This window comes from Aedes albopictus, chromosome 3 (assembly GCF_035046485.1).
Source record: "Aedes albopictus strain Foshan chromosome 3, AalbF5, whole genome shotgun sequence".
Classification (NCBI taxonomy): Eukaryota; Metazoa; Arthropoda; class Insecta; order Diptera; family Culicidae; genus Aedes; species Aedes albopictus.
In genome coordinates, this window is record NC_085138.1 from 447,246,098 (window position 1) to 447,272,934 (window position 26,837).

General features: G+C 38.3%; 1 protein-coding gene across 9 annotated transcripts in view; it reads right to left on the bottom strand.

The window, feature by feature from the left end:
- LOC115260955 (protein kinase C, brain isozyme-like) overlaps positions 1-25,143 on the bottom strand; it is a 285,232-nt gene extending 260,089 nt beyond the window's left edge. The window contains exons 1-2 of one of the 9 annotated variants that reach the window (XM_062856747.1): positions 24,808-25,143; positions 15,169-15,590 (exon numbers count right to left, since the gene is read on the bottom strand). In XM_062856747.1, coding sequence (XP_062712731.1) covers positions 15,169-15,350 — 182 coding nt within the window. In that variant the 5' untranslated portion in view covers positions 15,351-15,590; positions 24,808-25,143. Of the gene's footprint in view, positions 1-15,168; positions 15,614-16,229; positions 16,344-16,664; positions 16,822-24,620; positions 24,639-24,733 lie in introns of those variants that run through there. The other 8 variants (XM_062856739.1, XM_062856742.1, XM_062856738.1 and 5 more) reach the window with 8 other exon arrangements.
- Positions 25,144-26,837: the final 1,694 nt, after the last annotated feature.

A 26,837-nucleotide genomic window follows, 5' to 3' on the forward strand; every position in this document is an offset into this window, starting at 1 on the left:
TTTTCGTCGAATTCTGCCGAAGTAGCTGATCGAATTGGGCAGTCCCGCAATGTTCAGCATAAAGTCTTGAGCTCGGAATCAAGCACTCAAAGAGTACTTGGCATTATTTGGAGATCACCCAAATATGTGTTCAACTGGGCTGAAAATCTCGTTAATAAAGATTATAAAAAAAAAGATGTGTTCAGTTTCGACATAATGTCGCTTTTTGATCCACTTTGGGACTTGCTAGTACACTTCACTATTAATGGGAAGATAATCATGCGACGAATCTTGAGAACTAGAGCAACATGAGACGTCAGAATTCTGGAGAAATTTTGAGAGATTAGACGAAGTGGACCAGTTTGCTGAAGACTGGCGAAATTCGTGTTACAAGATTTTTTTTCACTAGCGGATGTACATACTACCATGGAAGATGCCCAAATCCACGATTTTGTTGATGCCAGTGAGAACGCATATGCTTGTGTGGTGAACATCCGCAGTTCTTGCAGTGGTATACCCCGTTGTACATTGATGGCCGCCAAAATGAAGGTCGCATCGCTGAAAATCATCTCAATTCCGCGGCTGGAGCTGCAAGCAGCTCTGATTGCTGCTCGCCTTCTGGACAGTATTTGTAAGCCGTTGACAATACCTATTGGTGCACGATATCTGTGGACATACTCTACGACCGTACTCGCATGGCTGAAGTCGGAGACCGGCCGTTATTATCAATTCGTCGGTCTACGGATCGGAGAAATTCTTCGCACAACTACTGTGGACGAATAGGAGAAAGTGCCGTCTAAAATAAATGCAGCGTAGCCGATCAAGCGACAAAGTGGATCCCTCGAGAGACGGTCCCAAGTTTGATCCGGAGGATTGGTGGTACGGTGGACCGAGTTTTCTGAAGGAATCTGAAGAATTGTGGCGGATGCAGAATGATGAAGAGCTCAACAACGGAAGATCTACGAACCGTCTTTCTGCATCTTCGAGTAGTACAGAAACCGTTCATAGACGTTGGCCGTTTCTCAAAATGATCGAAACTACAACACAGGACGGCTGGATTGGATACGTAGTACGAGCTGTGGAGCTGTTTCTAGAATTGGTCACAAAAGATCCGTTGTCGCAGAAGCAATTGCAGAAAGCCGAAAGCCTCATTTGGAGACAGGCACAAATGCAGGGATACACGACGAGTATAGTGTACTTACATATAACAAGGAGTATCCGGATTAGGAACCCAGATAGATCAACAAAGCCAGTAATCTATATATAAAATGACCCCAGTACTGTGTCATGGCCATTTGACGATGTGTGGCTCACCTGCAAAGTTTTGCTCGGATTAGGGAACGAATTTTGTTGGTGCCAACAACGTTTTGAAGTAACAGCTTCGAACAATCAACAAGAACTGCTCTTTGAGCTTCACGAACTCTTATACTAAATTGCTATTCAACTCGTTCAACATGGGAGGTTCGTGGGAGCGAATGGTGAGGTCAGTGAAAACGGCTATGGAAACTATTGCAGATTATTTACGGCACCCCAGCTACTTCGTCGTAACTATTTTAGCTGAAAAAACTTCTTTGATCTATTGATCAGCAAAAATAACTTGAAATTTGCCAAAGATCTTACAAGATATTGGTTTTCTTTAATGTTTAATACTAGGTAGTTGTCCCAGCAAACAATGTCTTGTCTAATGCGTTTTTTATCTTCCAAGATCAATAAAAATCTACATATTTCTTCATTCTCATTTTCTTCATGTTTTTGCCTCATGAACCTTCTTTGGGTGAAAACTAAGAGAACAAAACAAAGACGACCCAAATTAGACGTTCCGTTCGCGAGTTATGCGAATCCTACGTATGCCACTGCATTTTTATATACATGTACTGCACAGATCTATACATATAGAAGTCGTATAAGAAGTCCACAACTAAAAAGCTATAGCACAATGTACTTATTTTTAAACCAGGTGACACAACATATGTACTATTGAACAAGTTTACTACACACTGTCAGTTGTTGTCTCCGCGCTTTTAAAACTATTTCACAAGATATTTGCAACTCAGAAGCTAAGCACTTGGCTTCAAATTTCCTCACTACAAGCGATAGAAAATTGTCGTCGTTGAAATAAAATTTAAATGCCGCCCGCTGCAACAAAATCGTTATTGTTAGTTTTAATCTTCTTCGTAACTGCAGCAGTTCAGCGCCGAGTGCACTGCAAAACGTGCATTATTTTATGGCGCTTTGCGAGCGCAACACAAATAAAAAACGGCTCTACACTTTCCGAGAAGCAACAATACAAATTCCACGGGCACCGGCGGCATGGCGTTTTTCGATTTGATCTCATGTTTGTCGAATGACGTGTTTTAGGTAGCTGCGCGTTCGTTGGGTAACAGCACCGCATACCTGCGGGTGTTTAGTAAAGATGCGATCCGATGATGTGGTGGAGGGAATCCCGTGTAAACAGGTTCTCCGGCGTTGATTAAGTGTAACCTTGCTGTTTAATAAACATTTTATGGATCTCTCCATTCCGTGTCGGGTCGCGTCCTTTCACAACTTCAGCACGACAGGAAAGAAATTTTGCGGTAGAATGCCAACAGGTTATCCATGTGGCACCAGCAGCATGCCATGAATTCACGGTCATCAAAATCCGCTGAACACGTAAAAATCTGTCAAAGCGCGCCTAAGCCTGCTTTGACTTGCAAATCCACTCGATCAATTTATAACCTAGCGCAGGCAGGCAGCAGCAGCACCCGGCACGCTACATTACGGGTGGCGTCGTCGTCGTCATCGATGTGTTGTGTGGCATGCGGTAAGCCAATTTTAGCTCCGTCTCCACTCCGACACTAAACCGGTGAGCGATGGATGACGGCGCCGCCGGATGAGGACCGCATGTATTTGGTCGGTAGGTAACGTTGGAGTGGTGGTGCATAGGAGTCCCCCGACCCGTACACATGTGATATGCTGATTTGACCACAGATCTCTCCACCATGACCCTTCCTAACTCCGGAGCCTTCACGGGATTACTCTTTCATGCACAGTGGCAGCGCCATAGGTCAAAAATCTATCAAATGCATCATTCCTAGAATCTTTGAAAATTATTAGTAGTATTAGTATTAGTATTAGTAGTATTAATAATTAGATAATTACTAGTATTAATTATCATAGATAATTAATACATAAGGGGTACTCACTAAACACTAAATTGCTGCGTAAGCCATGATTTTCTGCTTATTTGAAATGTTTCATGATTTTGCGAATGAAATAATCAAAGATTGCCTTGGTGATCGCGACCTTTAATCAGTTTACGCTGTTAAGTGAATCCCCCTATATTAGTTATCTAAGCTAGAATGCACATTGTACTGTATTGGTCCAAAATCTCATTAAAATCATATTAATTTTAATGATTTTACCGACCAAACAATAAGAAAAACGATTTATGACCACGTCCTTGCACAAAAGCAACCACTGTACCCATGTAAGCGTATTGGATGGTGCGTCTGTGAGTGACCGTCTCTCCATCATCCAAGAGACCCACGAGATTCCGCACGTTTCTCGTGCGCTTGTCCACCAGCAGACAATTGGGTTCTTTAGGGGTAACCAGATTATTGCATAATCGGAATCTCCGTCCAAAAATTAGTCGAAATACAAAATTTCATCATTTTTGGTGCCCGGGAACTATTTTTAGAATGCATTTGAAGTTTGTATGGGGAAAATTTTTTGTTCGGGGCGAACTGTCACTTTATCGATTGTACTGTCATTCTATCCACGAAAATTAAAACTGTTTTGTTTATTTAACCATCAAAACAAATGAATCGGGACGCAATAAAATCACCTTATACTCAAAAAAATGAGCTCTTTCCATTAGCCTAAAGAAAATGGCAATATTTTATTCACTAAACAACCCAATTTGTCCGTCACTTTGGGCCATCCTGCTTGGCTGGGTCGACTCAACGTCTACTTCGATCGGTTTGCTTGCTTGTGTGACCGACCACCGTTCTTCCGTTGAATTAGCGCGCTTTCTGGATGGTGTGGTGTGGTGATGGTGAATCGTTTCGCGGTCGCGGCCGGCTCTTTCTCGCCTGCTCTCGAGTCTCGAGTCGTTATGGTAGGTATCGACCGATTGACCGACCGCAAGCCAAAGAGAAACCCGCATTTGTAAACATCTCGTTTGTTCGGTGGTTTGGGTGCGATTCGATTCGATGAGCAGAGCAGGCGTTTGTCTGGCTGGGCTGGCCGCGGACGGACAGCGACGTAGAGTTGTTTTAGAAGCGCGGCCTACTTGTATCTTTGGGTTGTTTTATTTTTTGTCGTTCTCGGTGGTAAGTGTGTGCATGTGTCAGTTGGGCAAACAAATCGGACGTTCGTTGGGATTTTGTGTTTTTCTTGCTCCAAATTGATTGTTCCTTCATCCGATCAAATTTGATGCTACTTCAAACATATAAACAAGTGCGCCAGTGGGATTTTTTCCTTCATTCATTCATCCAAACTCCAAGAAAAAAGATGTAGAATGAAAGCAATAATGCCGCGGGCGCTTTTGAGTGGTTCAGACGCAGATAAAAAGTAACGATGCGAGTTGAGTAACGTATCCTATTCATTCGGAATGCCGTTGTTGGTTGGTACAAATAAATGGAGGAAGGCGCTTTTTATGGCTCAAGTCGTTTGGCGAGTGAAAAGGGAAAACTAAGCTCGTTTGGAAGGACGAGAATGGGCAATAAAACTCAATTATTCGTGAGTTTTGTGAGATTGTTTGCTGGAAGGAATTGAAGTGCTATCGGGCATTAGAAGGATCATTATAACGGATGCGAACACGATTCATGTGGGAAACTTCACGTTGAATTGAACACGATGTAAATTTCCCTTCATTCAGTTTCATTTGCGGCTGCCAAATATCCAGCAGCAACATCTCCAAAAAATACACACAAATCTCTCTAAAATGAAGACGAATTCCGGCACCTCGATGGGACAAACTCTCACAACAATTGTGAACTATGCTATTCAACAGTACATGAACCGCAAAATCATCAGCCAATAGAAAAAGTTGAACATCAAAGATCAATTCGCAAGCACTTTCCTAGGTAAAATTTGCGGAAGGAATCCTAATAGCACAACTGGTCGTTTCTCAATTAAGCAGGCCATATTCAAAGCAACGCGGAGCAATTTTGAAAACGCAGCCGCTCGCGCGCACAGCCTGCTACGATCAGCTTAATATTATCTTCTCGTCATGTCTGAACTATGAGGACAACATAAGAGTTAACAGCAACTGAACCAAATTTGATTAATACTACAGTGCAACAATGCTTACACGTTTCCACCGTTTTGTAGTGATTTTAATAGTTGTAAAAAGGAAGTGGCCAAAATGCCATCTGCAGTGGAGTAAGATACCACATAACATGGGTAGCCTAGGCACAGGCACCAACAACCATGCGCCTCCATGCGTTTCTCAATATAGTAATAAACACATGATTGATAATAAAATCATTAAAAAAAACGATTTAATCCACCTATGATGAACAGAACCCTTCTTACACTTATTAAAACTTTCGTTGTATTATTTGTATTTAACATTTGTGGATTGGTGGATTGGTTTCCAAAATAGCATCATGGACCATGGACTAAACTACCAGAAATGTCAGACACCTTCTAGAATCTTGTATGAAATTTTTAAAAAATAACTTACATATTCTGGAATATTGTATCTTTTGTTAACTGCCAAAAGATCTTGAATCGATTAACAAATGGATAAGAAAATCAACGAGATACACTTTGTCTAATATCTCTTAATCAGTCGAATAAATTAGCTCCGAAGTACTTGGTATTCATGGTTATGGTGTAAACAAGACAAAAATGATATATCTACTATGTTAATCAATTTTGGAATTAGCTAGTTATTTTGGCTGTCCAGTTCTTGCATTTTTCCCACAATATATAAATTCAAAGCTTTCATTGTACATATTGTTAGTTTTCATAGAATTCCTGTTTATTTGTAATTTGTTATTTATAATTTTATTGAAAATAATAACCTGCTAGTATACACTTTATGAGGTCAGCATTATAGCATTATTTATTGAACAATAATTGCACATAGACTGGTCAAAAGCTCATGCAAGATAACAAGCGAATATAATAATAAAAAAAGGAATTGATTGAAATACTCTTCGAAAGATATCTCAGTAACCAAATGTCCAATCGAAATAACATTTCAGGGCCGTTTACAAGGGTACTGTAGCATTCATTTGTTGCTAAGAGAACCCAAATCGATTGACAGACGACTGAGATATTTATTATGATACACTTGGTCAAAAATCTCTCAAAAGGTTAACCTGTATTACTCCCAAGTACTCTTTAAAAGATATCTCGATAAGCAAATGTCTGATCCTAATAAAATTGTATTGGGTTCTACAAGGATGTTATAGCTTTCATTTGGTGCCAGGAGAACCGAAATCGATTAACAGACGGCTGAGATATTTATTATGATACACTTGGTCAAAAATCTCAAAAAGTTTAGTTGTATAAATCCTAAGTACTCTTCGAAAGATATCTCGGTAACCAAATGTCTAATCGAAATAAAATTTCATAGCGTTCTAATAGGATGTTGTAGCTTTCATTTGCTGCCAAGAGAACTCAAATCGATTTACAGACGGCTGAGATTCATCAATATGCTAAATGCAAAAAGCTAACTTATATTACGTCAAAGTACTCTTCGACAGATATCTCGGTAACCAAATGTCCGATCGTAATAAAAATTCAATAGGGTTCTACTAGGATGTTGTAGCTTTCATTTGCAACAAAGAGAATCGAAATCGGATATCAGACGGCTGAGAAACGTGCGGGACTTTTTTTTGAAACATACGCACACACACACACACACACACACACACACACACACACACACACACACACACACACACACACACACACACACACACACACACACACACACACACACACACACACACACACACACACACACACACACACACACACACACACACACACACACACACACACACACACACACACACACACACACACACACACACACACACACACACACAGACATTTGCTCAGTTTGTCGAGCTGAGTTGATTGGTATATGAGACTCGGCCCTGCGGGCCTCGGATCGCAAGTCGGTTTTTCGAGCGGTATTTATACCCTTCTTATGAGAGTAAGAAGGGTAAAAACATTATAATAAGCAAGAAAACTGGAAGCAGACTAAACGTCAACGAAGTTTCCTCATACGGCTTGATGCTGTGTTACTGTATTGATTAAATGTATACGCAATATACATATGTAACTGAAAGTAATGCTTAAAAAATTGAACATTTCTGTACTTGCCGCTACATAGAATCAACCTCTTGATATCAGTACCACTGATCCCGATATTGTATATAAATAGCGTAGAAAATAGCCCATTCAATCTTATGGTAGTGATTGCCATAGGAATCCGAACTGATCTTGAACGACCTGTGAGTGGGTATCTTCGCGGATAGTTGTCGTTACTATTCTCTGATTAAGATTGTTTCACGGTCACCGTAACATCCCTGCTGGAATATCTTTTTGCAACATTTGGGCGTGGATCACAAATTCTGATACCACTGCATCATAGTGTAGCTGTAGCAAGGGAAATAGCGTTTTTGTTTATTCACAGCCTACTATGATACCAGCAGTGCTGACATGGTATAGTCGAAGCTGACTTCTCATGAAATTCTCTTAGGAATTCCTTCAGAGATTATTACGAAAAATTAATGAAGCAACACAAATGCATATTGAAATAGAACATATTGTAGTGGAACACTACAAATGCGTAATAAATAAGGACATCACAAATGGACAAACACAAAACATATATTTTGCCCTGTTACCTAAGTGGATAACAATTTCCGATGACGAGGTTTCATTAATGTTGTTGGTCCATCAGTCAATCCTGTAATCATATTTTCTCTAGAAGATTGTCTTTTGTTCGCAGCATTAGTTGCTTTCATAGCTTGTGTTTTGTCTAGGAATTTCTAATCCTAAGGGGGCATTCTGATTCAGGTTTCAATACGAGACGTTAACATTCTGATGTTCCTGTTAGGGAACGATTCACTTATTTGATAGTTGATTTTGCCCGAAATGACCTGAATGTAGGTTATCAAAAATGAGATTGCTCAGATCCCATGGTGCTCTTTTACTCCAGAGCACTATAAATGTACATTAAGCTGAGGAACATGTTTACTAGTTAAAATAGCACATGTAACACAAAAATAAAACTTGTAATAAGATATCTAAGGAAATTCCTTCACGTATTCATCCAAGAATTTATTCCAAGAATTCATCCAGATGAGGAAATTGATTCAGTGATTTTTGTTCAGGAACCTTTCCAGAAATTTTCAAGAATTTTTACTAAAAATCTTCACAGGTTTCTTCTGAAATTTTTTTCGAAGATATCTCCAGAAAATTCTCATAGGTTTCCTAAAGAAATTCAACAATTCGTCCAGTATTTTTTGTGAAATTTCTGGAATAAATGCTGAAAAAATCTCTGAAGGAATCCTAATAAGGGGGTGTGCTAAGGAGGGAAAATTTTCGCCAATGCCAAAAAACCATTGAACCATGCATTAAACTAAAAGTGATTCCGAAGTGTAAAAAACTTAATGTTATAATTTTAAACGATATAATTAACTGATAAACCGCACACTCACTTTAAAGCATGTATTAAAAAGGACACAAAATGGGGCGTTACAGTTAGACAAAACAACAGACAAAAATGATGTTTTTTTGTTTTTTTTATGTGTATTTTAACTTAAGCTGATTCTACACTCAGAAAGCGATAGTCGTTATGTAAGTAACTGGACCAATTTATTTTAAGACACAATTGTTAAAAACAAACAACTGCCAATTACAGTTTCCCCCTGAAGAAGACACTATCTTCGTGTCGAAACGTCGGTTGTATAAAACAACTCGTTTTTTTTTTAATCCCAAGACTACTGTAGAATAAAGGTAATACAGATGGAGAAAAAAAAATCGAGTTTAAAAGATCAATTGATGTGTTGAAATGCTTTTACAAAAATTTAAAAAAAATCCTTGAATTCGAATAAATTCATTTAAAAACTTTTATACGGAAGATATTCAGTAGTAGAGATTGGTGAATTCACTTATTTGAAAATAACTCGCTGGCTGTAGTAACTTGCAACAGCGCGCAACGGTGATTGACCACGCGAAAGCGAAAAAAGTGCGAAGGGGAAATTGTTACCCCTTCGCTAAGCACTTCTGATTGGTCACAATGTGTGCGCGAAATATATAAAAGCAGCGAGCATTTCTGACTTGGTCATTCTCAAGACGAACGTGATAGACGACGCATCGGAGAGGAGAGCCGAACCCGTGGCAGCAACAACGAAGAGCAACCCATCCGGGTGCTGATCCAGCAGAAGCCAGCCGCAATCAGCATCGAAAAGCCAGGTGCCACCAGTGAGGTTTTGAGAGTTTTCCTCGCTGGGTCCATGGTATATTTCGATTTGCGTGGCAATTTGCGGACCTGGAACCTGGAATTTCGACAACTACGTGGCCGTTAATCATGAGAGGAATCTTTGAAGAAATCTGAAAGAGACATTTCTGAGGAACTTCTGTAGGAATCCCTGAAAGAATTTCTCAAAGAACTCCTGGAAGAGCTCTTGGAGGAAACTCCGCAGGATTTTCAGAAATTTTATGAAAAAAATCTTTGGAAGTACGTTTGACATTTGTTTGCTGAAATTGTTGAAGAAATTCTTAAAACACCGAAAGAGTCCCTGGAGATATTTATGAAGAAATTTCATAGAGACTCTGTTGGGAAATCGACTAGACTAATGCAAACGCCTTTTAGCAGCTCACAAACAGCGCAGCTTTAAAGATGAAACTTGATGAAATAACGAATAAGAACAAGTATTTTACAGTAGGAGAATTCATCATACGTTTATGTTTGCTTTTACACTTATGATATTTCTTAATGCAGAGTCGATATAATCCAACCTAATCCACTTTGCTACAAGATAAGCTAATTTTATGCTTCTAATTGACTTTCATGTAGCTTAATCTATTAACAGTTCTAATTTCGAATCGCAGTAAGTAATTCTAGTTAATGCCCACAATTCTTTATTACACCAACGAACCTAACCCCAAAATGACTGACAATTCTCAGGTCACTTTGACAGATGTAACATGAGCATGAAAAGTACGGCTACAAGATCGATACAGTAAAATACATGATCGGTATTTTTCGTATTTGTATGGTCTGTATAATTACTGAGGGTGACGGGTTCGATTCCCGGTCAGTCCAGGATCTTTTCGTAAGGGAAATTTCCTTGACTTCCTTGGGGGCATAGAGTATCTTCGTGCCTGCCACACGATATACGCATGCAAAATAGTCATTGGCAGAGGAAGCTCTCAGTTAATAACTGTGGAAGTGCTCATAGAGCACTAAGCTGAGAAGCAGGCTTTGTCCCAATGAGGACGTTACGCCAAGAAGAAGAAGAATGGTCTGTTTAAATGACCTGAGAAGTGCCAAACATTTTCATGGCTAGCTTTGTTGGTGTAATAAAGAATCGCAGCAATCGTCTACCAATTTTTTGCCGTCTCCTAAATGGATATTAAAAACCACTATTGTAACCCATATTCAAAGCAAATTTCACCTTATGTTAGAGTAGTGTTTCGCAACACATTAGATAAACTGACACTAATCTAAATTCACTGTCTGTTTAGTAGTTTGAACCAGCTTCGAAAGCGTAATCCACATTTCGAGTTGAATCTTGTTCGTGGAGCCTCGTCCCAAGGTAACAATGAATGCTGAACATTGAGAGTATTGGCTGAACATTGGCTGGTTAATGGTGTCAGTGGCTGAATATTGGTCTGAAATAAGGCTTGTTAAACCTGTTTAATCAGCAATACAAGGATGGCTGAATATAAAGTTGAATAGAATATTATTCATCTGTGTAACCAGCTTGAAAACAGACACCAGCAAGCATAATTAATAATCTGTTGTTCAACCTTTGATCAAATAATGTTTGACAGCTGACCCAAACAATGTTTTCGTAGAATCTACATAGCCTCTTCAGCCTTAATACAGGCTTAGTTCAACTTGTGCTCATGATATTCCAGACACAACAAGTAATGCATCATTGATTACTGATTAAGCTCATATTAAGCCTTAAATCAACCTTCCAATGAACTCCAAATAAGCAAAAGGTTGGAAAAAATCACAATAATTAGATGTTTAGGAGCTGAATAAAGGATTGTATCTCTTGTTCTCAGCTTTTGTTCAAATAAGGGCTGCTTTGAAATAGTTGAAAAAACGTTTGTACTGCATCAAATTGTTACCTGGGCTAGCCATGCGGTTAGGGTCACCAAGCTTTTAATCGCACCATGCTTGGGCGAGGATTCGATTCCCGCTCCGGACGAAGAAACTTTTCGTGAAGATAGTTTTTTTCTCCGTATTCACTGGTGCATGCTCCGTGTGTCCCTTGTCTAGTGTTAAGTTTCGTTCAGTCTGTACAGCCTCTAGCTGAAGACGATATCCGTGTCTTAAAAAAATCTTAGGTAAGTCCACCATGTTTCTCTGTTTTATGCTCCACATTACACAAGGCTATATTGGACCTCTTCTTACATGAAAGACGTCTTATTGTGTTCCTTCGGTACTCACACTAGGTAAGAACCGTTCACACAGTACTTTCCACAACAGAATTCATGGAGGAATGACTGAAAGGATTGCTAAAATAAATTTTGAAGATATCTCCAGTCCAGAGTTCAAAATTTTCATTTTCAATGTGTACAATCATGAATGATTTTTTCTTTTATTCATTCATTTTTCTGTTACTGACAATTCAGACTGAGAAAAAACTGAGAAACTACTCACAATTATACTTTTAATTACCTCAAAACTTGCGTATAGTAAATTAGAAAACTAATGTTGGGTGCATCACCTTTGCATGGATTAACACCTATTGACAGCAGCATTTCGGTTATGCAGCTTCAATGCTGAAATATATATTTATTTATTAACAAACTACTTACTATTAACATTGTTTACAACTTACATTTAAGTGTATAAATCCGCAGTTTGCAAAGGGATTCTACTTCCAAACTGCTCACTTCTTCGCCTTCTTTTCTACTACTTATCAATTTGTGCAGTGTTGCCAGTTTCACTATAAAACCGCCCCAACAACTAACTATCTGCTCGGTATGATTATTAAGTCGAATTATGCGACTATTAACAGAAATTGGACATTTTACGACGTGCAAGAAAATATGCATAACAGAGAATTTAATGAAAAAGGAGAGGCATTCAGCTTCAGCTGACAATGAATGTGGTCAACAACAAATGAGAAAATTAGAATGTCAATGCTCACTTTGGTTTTTTGAAATATTTACACTCTGCCCCAGTATAATCCCTGTACAAATCCCTTAATGGAATCCCGGGAAAATTCCGGAGGGAATATCTGGAGTAATTTCATTTCTGAAGCAATTCTTGGATAAATACCAGGGGAAACTTCTTGAGAAACGCTTGGTGGAACTCCAACAGTTTTTTTTAGAAACTTTAGAAGAATTTCTGGAGAAATCCTGTAATAGAGTACTAGGAGGGCTTTCTTTTAAAAAAAAATCCTGAAGAAATCCGAATAATCACTTGGGAATTTTCCGATGGAGTTGCTTTAAAAATTCCTATAATCCTTTTGGAGAAATATCTCAATTCGTGGAAAAAAAACCCAATAGGATTCCGTGGAGGAAATGATGGATGAATTTCAATTCACACGGAGGAAAACTACTGGAAGGGATTGCTGCTAGAAACACTGAGAGTAATTAGGCAAGAATCGCTGGAGGAGTTCTTGCTGGATTTTTTCGGATGAATCCCTGATGAAATTTCTGGAAACAATTCTGCAGATATTTCCAATGGAATCCCTGGAGAAATTTTCGAGGGAATCTCTGATGAAGTTCGTGAATAAAACCGGTGGAATATTTTGTGAAAAAAATCGCTGGCTGAAAGAATTGTTGAAACAATCTTTAAAATAACTTCCTAATGCAGAGATGAACCATCCAAGGTCTGAAAATCTCAATATTCAAGAAATATAAAACTTGTTGATCTCCGGAGGAACTTCTGATTCGTTCAGAAGGATAATCTAATAAAGAGTTCTAGATAAATTACTTAAGTTATCCCTGGGGAAATTTCGGAAGAAATTTATGGAAAATTTCTTAAACGAATTCTTGGTGGATTTTCTGATGAAGGCATGGAGAAATATCTTAAAGATTTCCTGTAAGAATTTCTGAAGGAGTCTTTGAAGAATTTTAATAGTTATTTATGTAACGAGTTGCAAAAAGTTGATTTTTTCAGCACGAGTGCTGTAAAAATCGAGTTTTGCAACGAGTTCCATACAAAATTTTATGCATTGATTTTATCATAATGCAACCTATTTTAGTTGCATAATGTTCATAATGCAACACAAATGAGTTGCATTATGAATATTATACAACTATTTTTTATTATGCAACTCATTTCAGTTGAATAATGAACAAGTTCGGAAAAGTTGGCCATTATGATACCAAAATGAGTTACATAAAATATAAATTATGTTACTGAATTGCATAAAAATGATTTCCTGGAGTCAATAGCGTAGCCACCCCGTCCTCCCAGAACCAACAACAATCGTGGAACAAATGATCAGTATAAAACGCATTCCGATATAAAAAAAAATCGGTTGCGCCGCTGTTATGTCGTGGTGTTTTCGATATGTGAATGCCATATTAAAAAAAAGGTATAACTGATCGTCGAAAACCCCTCTCAGAATAAATATCTGGCTACGCCACTGCCTGTAAGAATTTATGAATATATCCATAGTGCAGTTTTGGAAGGAAAATAGAAAAAATTCTAAAGGAACCCCTGAAGCAATTTCTAAGGAAACTCATGAAACTCTTGAGGAATTTCTACAGCAATGCATGGATGATTTTATAAAATAATTTATTCATTTTTTGACGTTTTTATTAGCCGTGGTTGAAAATACATAATTTTTAATTTTTAAATCTTTTGTCGAGTTCCATCACGTCAAGGTCGACCTCAAATGTCAAACTAGAACTTTTTACCATTTCAATTATTTTCAATTTTCTCATTATTCCTTCGTTTTTCGAGTTCCAGTAAAGTACAATTACGATTCGAATACCGTGCTTGATCGTATTATTCACAGAAAGCGAGATTTTATCTTTAATGTTAGGACTCTATTGACTAAAATCGAGGAGCCTATAGAAATGCTTGCGTGGTTCTAACTAACGGAGGGTCTATCAACTTGAAAAACCAAACATGTTTCGTATACTTTTCAGGCGAGGACTTTGAGAAAACTACCACTCGAATCATTTTTAAAGACAAGATGTGAATAGTGGATCGATCTCAACGCGAATTACTCAGCTGTCAAACTTAGGAAATCGTTTTTTTTTTGCTCGCAGCCTACTATGATATGAATTATAACTTAAGTGCATGCCAAGAAAACCAATACATTGTACGCACAGGTGAAATCGGAACGATGTTTGTACGATTGTGCAAATATTATACGGTATATTATGGTTGGCACAAATAAGTTTTTCGCAATACATTGTGAATATGTTAAGCGTCACGAAGCCATCAAGTGCTAATGAGATAGCTATGGAAAATAATGATTCATGGAGGTATTTTTAAACCGAGTACACACTCTCAAACTTCCATTTATGTAATGATTCGGGGATACTTAAATGGATTCAGTATTATACTTAAAAATAATGCATGTCTTTCCATTGCAGTTTACTTCGAAATATATACAGTATTGCTTTTTCGATAACACTAAGAAACGTAAATGTTTAATTATGATTTTTTGAAGTTTAGAGTGTCTTGGAAAATTAAAGATTTTGTAAATTTCATATTTGATCACATATCCATTTCTACCTCTGGTTCAATTTTTGTGAACATCGGAAATAATGAGGTCAGAACATGTTCGGTAATAAAATTTAATTCACAAATGCGTTTCGATCCGATTGCATCGATTGATTTCTCAAAAGTAATCAAAAAAAGAAAATAAAGGTATGTCCATAGGTTTCACGGCATCCAAAACGAATCAACTAGATACCCCGTGAACACCCAAAGCAACCCGCACCAAGTAGGCGAAGACATGTCGTCGGTATGATTACGTCGTCTAACATCCGCTGAACTATACTAGGGGTATTTGTTCAGGTACTCACCAAATGAAATCCTTGCAGTGCGAGCAGAACGTGGGCTGCTTGAAGAAGCGCGGGATGAAGCGATGATCCTTGACATTATAGACGTTCTTCTTCTTCAGCGCTCCCTTGCGGCCGCGGTTCCGCATCGCGAACTTGTTCTCGTTCTCGGGCATCTCGTCCAAGGTGTTCTCCTCCTCGGCCATGATGATGATGGTTTTTTTTTTGTTCTTCTCGCCGCCTACTTTGCAAAATATTACACTCACGACAAATTCACAGTGGAATCTTCTTGGAACGCACTCTGACCACGGTTGGTGGCTGGTTTCTTACACTGCACTGGGTGAATATTCACAAATCGTATTTTCACTGCGTTTTCTTCGCTATTATTCGAGTTGTTCCAGATAAATTAGCACAAGTTGCGCTGTTGCTTCTTGTATCGCACGGCTCTAGGATTCACGAGAGAATATACCTATTAGGAGAAGCTCGGTGGAACCCCAGATCCTTCGACTCTCTCATCACACACGTGTCTACACGCGGGAGATTCCTCAATTCGTTCGTTTGTGTTCGTATGTGTGTGGGATGTACAATATCACTTCTCACCACCCGCTCCCTGTGTCACAACGCACTTTCACTTGGGCGAGATTTTCATCTTTCTCGCAATCACTGAGCTCCTTGCAGATTTCTCTCACTTGGAAAATTTCCTCCCTACTGGCGGCCTACTACGTCTACCGTTTCCATACACACTCACACATCATACTCGGCGTGCATCATCCATGTCCTGCCTCAGTCAGTCGAAGAGAATTTTCTCAGTTTGCTCAGAGGTTTTCACTCGCGCATTTCTCCCATGTGTGTTGGTGTGAATTGTGGAAGGAAAATTCACCGTGAAAAATGGATATCGAGAACGGGAATGGACCTCGATGGCAATTTTCCGCTCGGTTCTGAATTAATTATTGTTCTTTGTTGGTGGTTTTGCTCATGCACTGGGACCGAGGAAACAACGGTTGTGTTCAGTGATGGAACACTGAATTAGAAGTCAAAAGAGATAAACAATGGCCTGTGGTTGAATAATCAACATTCAAAAATACTTTTCTGATAAATCATTTGCAAGAATACAAATCTAAGTTAAAGAGAAACGATCGTCCAAAGAACCAAACCAAACAGATTCCACGATGAAAATGGAACCGTAGAACAAGACTGACCAACAAACACTAGAGTGTTTTATTCTGACAAAGTGTTTCCTACCGCAGTAGGCCTTTGCGGTTATTATTAATTCAATTACTGTATTATCATACATTTGCACACCATGATTCCACCGACGGCAACGGAAAGAAAAGTAGGCAACCGTAGGAGTTCGCAAAAAATCGAAACTACTTGGCCTGCTTCGATCCGTACAAGTGCACGTCGTAACCTCTCCTCGGTCTACTTCGATACTTCGACTCGTTGCAAAACGTCCAGCAAAATGTGCAGCTCCTCCAACCCAACGCGTTTAACCGAAGCGAGAATCTAATAAATTTTACAACTTTTGAGAAAACCCGCAAAAATTATCGAATCTTCTGCCTGCTGCTCCTCCACACAAAGCCATAACACACACAAAGCATCTTCGAGAGTCAGCAGAGCAGTCAGCAGGGCTGTAGCAAACTTGTATCTTCTCTGCGTTACACACCACACTGCTGCGGTCCTCTGCTGCTTCTGCTTTGGCAGCACTCAGCAGGGCAGCACTAGACTGGTCCACAATGCATGGAACTCTAACACATCTAGCAACAGTTTCTGAGAGTACGCATAGATTGATTTCTAAGTTATTAACATAGAGAAACAGACGTCACATTCCGGCCGCTTCTAATTTTTCGGTAGTTGGACAATTGACCGCGGCGCTGGCATCGTTTTTACTCCTGTTTGACGTTTCTACATTCTACCCCCATCTAGTGAGGGTCGGCCAATCACAGTGCGTTGAGCGGTTACGCTTTCGTGACGACTTTAAGCACTGGCGTGCGCAGCTTTTTCTTTTTTCTCGCTCATTTTCTTTGATAAACACAAATGAAAAAGCTGCACACGCTGGAGGTTCTAAGTGTTACGTCTGTTTCTCTGTGTTATTAACATGATCATTAATCATTAGTGCGATTGATCCACATAGAAATGTGATACAAATTTAATTTCTTTCCATAAATACAGATGGCATGTTTATGTCTTCTGCAAAGTTGTAGAAAATATCACTGGAAACAAACTTGCTGAAATTTGTTTTTTCTTCTATCTGCTCAAATCATAGAGAAATAGGCCATTCTATGAAAACGATCCCTTAATTCAGTTTATTTTTCGTAACTTTTTCCAGAAATTTATATGAATTTCGAAATGTTCTAGAAAGTTATTCAATATAACAAAATACGTATTTCTTTTGAAGACGGCAACATTTAAGCTTTGATATTTTTTTGATTTATTTAAGAACTTTCGATTAAAAATAGCATTTTTTCACATTTTTGTGACATTTACAGAGGCAAAATGGGGCAAGATTTTGCAATTCAATCAGAAACAAGTTTATAAAAGGAGTTAATTTTGTTGTAACTCATGCTGGGCACTCAGGCTTGTCCGCACTGAGCGCATGAAAATTCTGCTCTTTGGATTTATACCATCAAGCACATCATAAATTAGAAATCTTTTCATCTAATCAGATAGAAGGATGTTGAAATATTCTAAATGTCATTTCGAACTGTCAAAAAACCGCACCGCAGCGCCGCATGGGCCGTTCAAAGTGAAATTCACTGGAGTGTTTTCACCCGGGTGAAAATCTCTTTGCGATGCGGTTTGTGGACAGTTCGAAATGACATTTAGAATATTTCAACATCCTTCTAACTGATAAGATGAAAACTTTTCTAATTTATGATGTGCTTGATAGTGTAAATCCAAAGAGCATAATTTTCATGCGCTTAGTGTGGACAAGCCTGTGGGCACTAGTTTCCTTAACGTTGAAATCGAGATGTAAAATATGTTAGCTCGTAACTGAAATTCTCAAAAACGCAAAAAGTATCGAAGATCCAACTTTATCCACTTTATCATGAAAACATGTTTTTTTTATATACAATTACTTTGTAGAACATTTGAATTTTTTTGTAAAATTCTAGAAAAAGTTACATGGAAAAACTGATATTTAGAAAATGATCTAGACCTTTCAAAATTAAGCAGACAGAATATTAGTTTGTTCGCCAAGTTTTCTTAAAATTATATTCCCTATAGCTTCCTTGAAGACATTTGTACACTATATTCATATATGGCAGAAATTTAATTTTCATCTCACTACTAGGCGTATTTTCAAATGAAGGGCTCTTGTCTCTCAAGCAACTTCTTAGAACAAACTAAGCGTGTAAAATAAAATGCTGTGGTATGAATAATGCATAACTTGGACTTGAGCTGCTTTTGAACATTAATCCTAAACTAATCCAAAAAAATACTTCAGACAACATTTCTCGCGTTTAGTATCATACAGGCGTATCTACAATGATCGATTTCTCTTCGTCGATTTTCTCTTCGGATTATTCCGGAAAATTCGACCAATATTCGGATGATCTCTCGGTGTATTTCGGTGAAGGACGACTAGGACTAGCATCCAAAACAACAAAAACAACCAAAAATGATTTACAGGCCAAGTTATAACCCGAAGAGAAAATCGATGAAGAGAAATCGATCATTGTAGATACGCCCGTATGATACTGAGCGCGAGATTTCACTATCTTTGGAAGATGCACGTATTTTATCATGCAGAACAAATGTTTAGAACATTGGAAAATTTCCAAAAATATCTAGAAAAAGTTGCTACAATTAAACTGATTTTAAGGGGTCGTTTATAAAAAAAAGAGTTCAATATCTTTAAAAACTAATCGGATAGAACAAAGGTTTGTTCGGAAAATTTATCATCATTTTATGTGTCCAAATAACATTGCTGAAGACATAAACACGATATTTTCACGTAAGAAAAAAAACGTATTTCTCACTCACTTCTAGGTGGATTCACATTAGTGAAACTTTTTAAAGAAGGGGTCCAACATATCAAACAACTTCTTCATAGATTAGAGGTTTTCTATCTCTAATATCTACTTTTTAAGTCGAAAATTATTATGATTATTATGTGTTTGGAAACAGTGTGCTAAGAATGAAAACCCAAAATAACACGAGGTTTGCACCCCGCAGAGAATCAAAATGAAGTTTTTTTTTTTTTTTGAAAAATATTCAAGCTTGGCTCCACGGTTTCAATTCTAGTATGGAGGACTAAAGCTGTTCGATTCAGAATGATAGATGATTTTGTCCTTTCATGACAAAATACATCGAAAATTTATTTTATCAGACGGGTTTGGTGGTCTAGTGCCTACCGCTTCTGATTCATATGCAGAAGGTCCTGGGTTCAGTCCCTGGCTCGTCCCTTTCCTCCTACTTTGTATCTTTCTATCTCTTTATCTCATTCTCTTCTCGACATATACAATTCATGTATATTCATAAGTTCATAGCCATCGTTAGAACAGAAACGGGTTATAAAATCCGTTTCCCTTTCTTCCAACTTTCCTAGCACGCACAGTGTCAATCTATCATATAACGCCTACTAGTTATGCAATCAAGCGAACTGTGTCGCAATATCTTACCAACACTCCGAGATCCGCATGAATTTGTGCAGACGCAGAGGTATATTCGGTCTAATGTGGATACAAATGATTGCAATCATCACTTCCTTCCCTTTCCTTACATTGACCTGCAACCTGACGTGGCAGGCACAAAAAAAATAGAAGATCACCAACGCTCACACACTGAAGATGCCTGCTATTCCCCATCAGATCTCTCATTGATTTCTTGTGTAAGTGTAGCTGGTCCGGCGATACTGAAGTAGCATCCACGGGGTCAATGAAACTCAAGCTCAAGCTCAAAATACATCAAGATTTCAAATGGTCCGATTTATATTAATTTATCAACGACTGGGTATTCTTAGAAATTTTCTTTGGGATTCGTCCTGTATTTTTGAGAAATTCTTAAGTAATTTCTTTGATAAATATTTCGCCAATCCCTTTGAAAAACCCTTTAGTTAAGCCTATGATAATTCCTTTTGTAATTCTTCTGAACATACTTAAGAGAATTCTTCGTGAATTTTTCAGCATTGTTTTTAAGTGTTCCTTCAGCAATTACTTCGGAACTTTCCTTGGGAATCGCTATCTTCACAAAAAAACCCTCGGAATTTCCTTTTGGAAATTTCTCTGGCAAATATTTTGTTAAATTCTTCGGTAACCTCTTTGGGAATTGATTCAGTATTACAGGAATAGGCATTTCATCGAAAATTATTTAAAAAACAATAGTAGGCAATTCTCTTGGAATCTTCTTAGGTTATTATTTTGAGGACTTCTTCGGTTATTCATCAGAAAATTCCTTCAACAACTTTTTTTAAATTTTCTTTCCTCAATTTTTTCGGCAATCCCACAGCAAATTCCTTTGGAAAAAAAATACTAAGCTTTTCTTCAGAAATTCCTATCCACAATTGCTTTGCTTGCTCGCCAATTGCAAAGAACAAGGTTTTAAGCAATTTGTTTGGAAATGTTTCAAAAAAATCCAGAGCGGAAGAATTTTAGGATTTTTAAAGGAAATCCTAGAATCCTACCGCTATTATTTGAGTTTAGTCTTAGAAAGTTTTTTTTTGCAAATTTCTATCTGAATACCTTCTGAAAAATCTTAAGCATCTTAAGCATATTCGGTATTTTTATTCTAAATAACTTCAATTATTTTAGATTTTTTTTTTCAAAAATTTCTTTGGCATTTTATTATGTTTGAAAACTAATTAGGCCAAATGCTTTTGAAATTTGTTTATGAAATCTTTTGGAAACTTTTCAGGGAGCTTTTTTGACATCTCTTTTGGCAATTACCTTGGGAAGTTCTAAGACAATTTCATTAGAAATTCCTCTGATCATTTGTTTGGAAATTCCTTTGGAAATTCCTGTACGTTCCAGTCCTGTACTCTCTTCAAGAATTTCTTCACATAATCACTCGCTTCCCTAAATTTCCAGAAAATCATAGGCATTATTTGTTTGACTTTTTCCGCTTTTTTTGGAATTTGTTCGACAAATCTTTTGAAAACTTCTTCGTTAATTCCTCTGAGAATTGATTCAGTATTACATCATAGATTTCATCGAAAATTCAAAATTAAATTTATCGGGCAATTCTCTAGGAGCCTTGTTTGGTTAATATTCTGAGGACTTCTTTGGTTGTTCCTCTGAATATTCCTTCGGCATATTTTTTCTGGATTTTTTTCCGCATTTTTTTCTGCAATGTCATAGAAATTTCTTTTGCGAAATTTCATTGAGTTTTTCACCAGGAAAAAAATCCTTCGGCAATTACTTTTCCTGCGTTACTAATTGTAAAAAGAACAATCCCTTAAGCAATCTGTTTGGAAAATTCTCAAGCAATTGATTTCCGCTTCTTTTTCGGTAAATTCTTTGAGATGTTTTTGCATTTTTTGGTTAAAGCGTGCTGTATTTTTTTGGGGAATTTCTCCAGCAACTCCTGAAGAATTTTTTTACGGAAATTCTCGTGAGAATTTATTTGGTTATTCTATTAAAAATTACTTGAAAAATACTTCGGTAGCTCCAGCAATGCTTTGTTCAAGAAATTTTTTCATAAAATTCCGTAAGTTTTTTTTAATGTCTTTCACATTCTTTTGGGATTGATTGAACCAAATCTAGAAATTCCGTAGGGAATTTCAACATTTTTTTGGATTTTTTAGGAAATTCCTTCAGCAATTCAATTTTTCAGTATGATTTTGGAATTCCTCTTAAAATTCTTCGGCAATCTTTTGAAATTCTGTAATCGCATTCAAATTTCTTTAGCGATTCCAACTGAGAATTTCAAAAAAATGTCGAAGACGGAGATTGCCGACGGAGTTCCCAAGGATTATGCTGAATGAATTCCCAGAAAAAAATCCAGAGAAATTACCAAACGAGTGGCGCAAGATTTTACCAAAAAAATTGCCAAAAGTTTCCTAAGGCAAATCTCTTGAAACTTCATTCCAAGGACTGCTTCGGTTATCCCTCTGGAAATTCCTTCTGTTTTTTTTTTTATTTTTGCAACGTCATTTCCAATTCCTTAGGCATATATTATTGGGCTTTTCTCCAGGAAAAAAATCATGCAGCAATTGATTTGCATGCTTGCCAATTATGAACAGGAAAACTCCTTAGGCAATTTATTTAGAAAATTCTCAAGCAATTGATTTGGGAATTGCATCCGCTTCTCCTTCAGTAAATTCTTTGAGAATGTTTTGCATTTTTTTTTTGTGAAAGCCTACTGTAAATTCTTAGGGAATTTGTCCAGCAAATCATTTGGAATATTTTTCGGAAATTCTCTTGGGAATTGATTTAAAAATAACTTGAAAATTTCTCCAGCAATGTTTTATATATATATATATATATATATATATATATATATATATATATATATATATATATATATATATATATATATATATATATATATATAAATATATATTCTTATAGCACTTCCTTTAGTTTTTTTTTCAAAAAATTCTTTCGCATTTCTTTGGAAATTGAATTAGAGAATTTCTCTATTTCTACATTTTGTATGCAAGTTTCTTCACTTTTTTAAATTTCCTGGGAAACTTCTAAGGCAATTTCATTGGAAATTTCTAAGGAAACTACTTTATGAATTCCTTCAACAATAATTTTCGAAAGTTCTCCTTGAAATTCCTTCGGCAATCTTTTCGAATTCTGTAATCCCAATTGCAAATTTCCTTCAATGATTTCAATTAGGAGCTCCAAAAGAATTATCGAAAGCATGTTCAAAAAAATTGTTAAACGAATTCCCGAAGAATATCATGAGATATTTTAGAACGAGTGGCCCAAGAAATTTCCATAAAAAGTTGCCGTTAATCTCCTAAGGCAATTCTCTTACAACCTTCTTCGGCTATAATTCTGAGGACTTCTTCGGTTATTATTCTGGAAACTATTTCAGCAATAGCTTTTTTAGAAATTCCTTTCTGCAATTTTTTCAGCTTTTCTCTAGGATAAACCATTCTTCGGCAATTGCTTTGCATGCTTGCCAATTATGAAAAATCTAATAAATAGGGTGCCTTCGGGTATTATCGACAGTTTTTTTTTTACCCAAAAATGGATACTAAGCATATTTAAAAATATGGAACATTGAGAAAGTTTTTTTTTTTCACTTTTTTTCTTGCAGAACATTTCAAGAATTGAATTTTTAGGCTTCCGTATTAGGGGAGCTTACGTATTTTCGGCCGTTTTGTTCTTTTCGTCATCAGGGGTCTTTGTCTGGACAAACTGCCTGAAACTTTGTCGTGTAATTCAGCTTGTGGTAAAGATTTGGGACCAATCTTGAGTTCATTAGGTTTCAAAAAAAAAACATGACGAGCAAAACGGCCAAAAATACGTAAGTTTTCCTAATATGAAAGCCTAAAAATACAATTTTTGAACCGTGCTGAATTAAAAATGCAAGGAAAAAAATGGAAAAAATCTTCCTCCGTGTTCCATATTTCTAAATATGCTTTATCCAATTTTGGAAAAAAAAAAACTGTCGAGAAATTGTCCTCAACTTTAATTTTGCATGAAAAAATCATATTTCAAGGCATGTTTGAAAGTTTTTGGTGAAAAGTATATTTTATGCTTTAACGAATAGTTTCTTCACAACAAATTGGGCAAAAAAGTATCTGCAAAGACAACCTCCTTCAGAGTTGAGCACCTCTAGTTCCTCATACAAGCTTCAGTTTTAAACTGTGAAGCCGTGCTCGAATATTTTTCAAAAAAAAAAATCCTCGCAATGGTTTTTCTGGGGATTCAACGGATATGAACTTCACTGTAGTAGGATTCCAATTTGAATTACTCCTGGATTACTCCAAGTTTTTGGAGTTGGGTTTCATTAGTTATTTTCATATCTCAGAGAGTAATTTCACTTGGGGCTTGTGGCTTCGTGGCCGTGCGGCTAGTGTCACCACTCACCAAGCATTAAGTCGCATCGTACTAGGGAGCGTGGGTTCGATTCCCGCCGCAGCTGTCAGGAAAAGTTTTCGGCTGTGCCTTTGGGCGTTGCATGCTAGTCCGTTGTCTAGTGTCGTGTTTCCTTCAAAGAGCGTATAGCTTACTGGAAGCATTGAACGTGGCCGTGTCTTCAAATTATTTCTATACAAACTTCAGACCTTTTTCGTGGTACTACACACATCGGCATAACACTTAACACAAATTTGTAAGATGCACAATGCAAATCCTCATGGTTGGTAGTTTACATAAGTAAAGAAAGGGTTTTGTATGCTATTAAATCATCATGATTTTTCTTCATGAGTGTATAGGCCAAATTTTAAAGTAACTGTTTCTAAGCACACCCACTCTCGGAATCTGCGACAAAAATTTTTTCTTGAAATTTTCTTCATGCATTTTGGGCCAGTCTAGCGCAGCACTCCCTTCTGTTCCTTCCCCAACACACAACCAAACCACCTTGAGAAAACGAATCACAGACAGCGTTTTTTTTTTATATTCGCTTCTCGCTTCGCGTTTTTTGCGAACTAACAACAATTAAAAAAAACCTCCGAAACACCGAACACACGCACTATCAGCTGAGATTTCGCTGCTGGATGCTGCAAACACTCCTCACCACCACCGCACAGAGGAAAACTTTTCTCACCTCCTCACCTCACACACCCACGGGAGGGGGGCTTCCCGAACCAGTGCAAACAAACGAAAATCACTTTAGCAGCAGGCCTGGCGGCTGGCTGGTGGAGCCCAGCAGCAGATTCCACACTAGGAAACGCACTCCGGGCTACTTCGATGACGTTCGACAATGACGACGACGGCGACGACGACGACGACAACGACAACGACGACGATAATTCGCACTACGGCAGCAGCAGCAGCACTAGCACTAGATGGGGCGGCGGCAGGCAGCAGCCAGGCAAGAAGCGAATTTATCTGGCGATGCGACTCGAAGGCGTTACGACGGACACGTTCGACCCAAACGACATTACAAATCAAAGTGAGCCAGCCGATGCGGGGAGCACCAGTATTGACCAGTGAGCGAGCGCAGCGACGACGACGACGATCTCTCGCAGCGACCCCCTCGAATACAAACATGAAAAATATTGGCAAAAAAAAAACTAGCGAGAAGCGAAACAGGGGAAACTCCAGTGAGTAGGCAATGATATCTCCAAAACATTGGGGAACTCCCGAGAGCATGAGTGACCACCGACCGACCGACCAGCTGGCGGCGAGGCGAGAGGCTTTTTCATTCACAGCCGGGCATTTAACGGTAATGATTGTAACGAACACAGCAGGCCATGTGGTTCGATTCAGAACGATAATTCGATTAAATCTGACGGTCGTTGGCATGTGGTTTGGAAACCTGCCAAAATGTAAAATTTATACATGGGAGAGCAATAATTAAGCACTGCTTTTGTGCGAGGAATCATAAAGCGTTGAAAAATGGAACTGCTGTTTTTTGGATAATGAGAATTATCATATGGCAACTATGTATTTATTATCAAGTGTTCCCACCAACGTCCAGTTTATTGGGAAAATATGGAGACGCATGGCCACCGCTACACTGAAAGAATCAATCAAACTAAAGAGTCCCACAAAATAGATACGTTTGCGTTTGTGTGACAGTAGTTTAGTAGTAGGAAAACTATCGGAATAGTAATGAAACACGTCTTGATAGCTTGAGTGAAAATAGTGGAATGACATTTATTACTAATTCTAAAGCTCATGGTTTGCTACAACTAATCGCGGATTACTTTGATCCCAATACTCCTCCCTAATCCTCGATTCCTATTTGCTCCTTCATCATCTTCAAATTCGTGTGCGCCAAAGGTTTGGTAAAACCGTCGGCTGCCTGTTGCTTGGTGTTGATGTACTTCCAGGTCAATCGCTCCGTTGTCCAGCGAATCATGCACGAAATGATATCGAATATCCACATGCTTGGTGCGCGGATTGTACGACCCGTTCTTGGCAACGCATATCGCAGATTGATTGTCGCACAAGATATCGACCTTCCGCTTGCCGAAAATCTGCTCTTGAATGGCCCGGGACATCGCCATGTACTCGGCCTCACATGACGATAACGCAACCGTCGGCTGACGTTTTACGCTCCAGGAAATTGCGCCACCTTGCATTACGAAGACGTAGCCCGTCGTCGATTTCCGGGTGTCGACGTCTCCTCCCCAATCTGCGTCTGTGTAGCCTACAATGTCCGGGTTCCCTTCCTTTTTGTAGCACAAGCGATTGCCAGCAGTTCCTCGCAGATATCGGAAGATTCGTTTCACCGCCTCCCAGTGCTGCCGTCCTGGATTGCTGCTGTACTGGCTTACAGCATTTACGGCGTAGCTAATGTCCGGTCTTGAAACTTGGGACAGGTACGTCAAACTTCCGATGGCTTCTTTGTACGGTACCTTCTTCATGTCGTTTTCTTCCTCCTTTGTTTTCGGGCACATTGACTTCTCCAATCGTAGACTCGGCTCGAACGGCGTAGCCGCGGCATGGCAATCCGCCATTCCGTACTTCTCCAGCATCGCTTCAATGTAGTGTTCTTGATCTAGATTTACTTCACCTTTAACACGATCTCTTCTTATTCGCAGGCCCAGGCAGTGCTTCGCCTCGCCGAGGTCCTTCATCTGGAACCGGCTGCACAGGAACTTCTTCAGGGCCTTCTTCAGCTTCTTG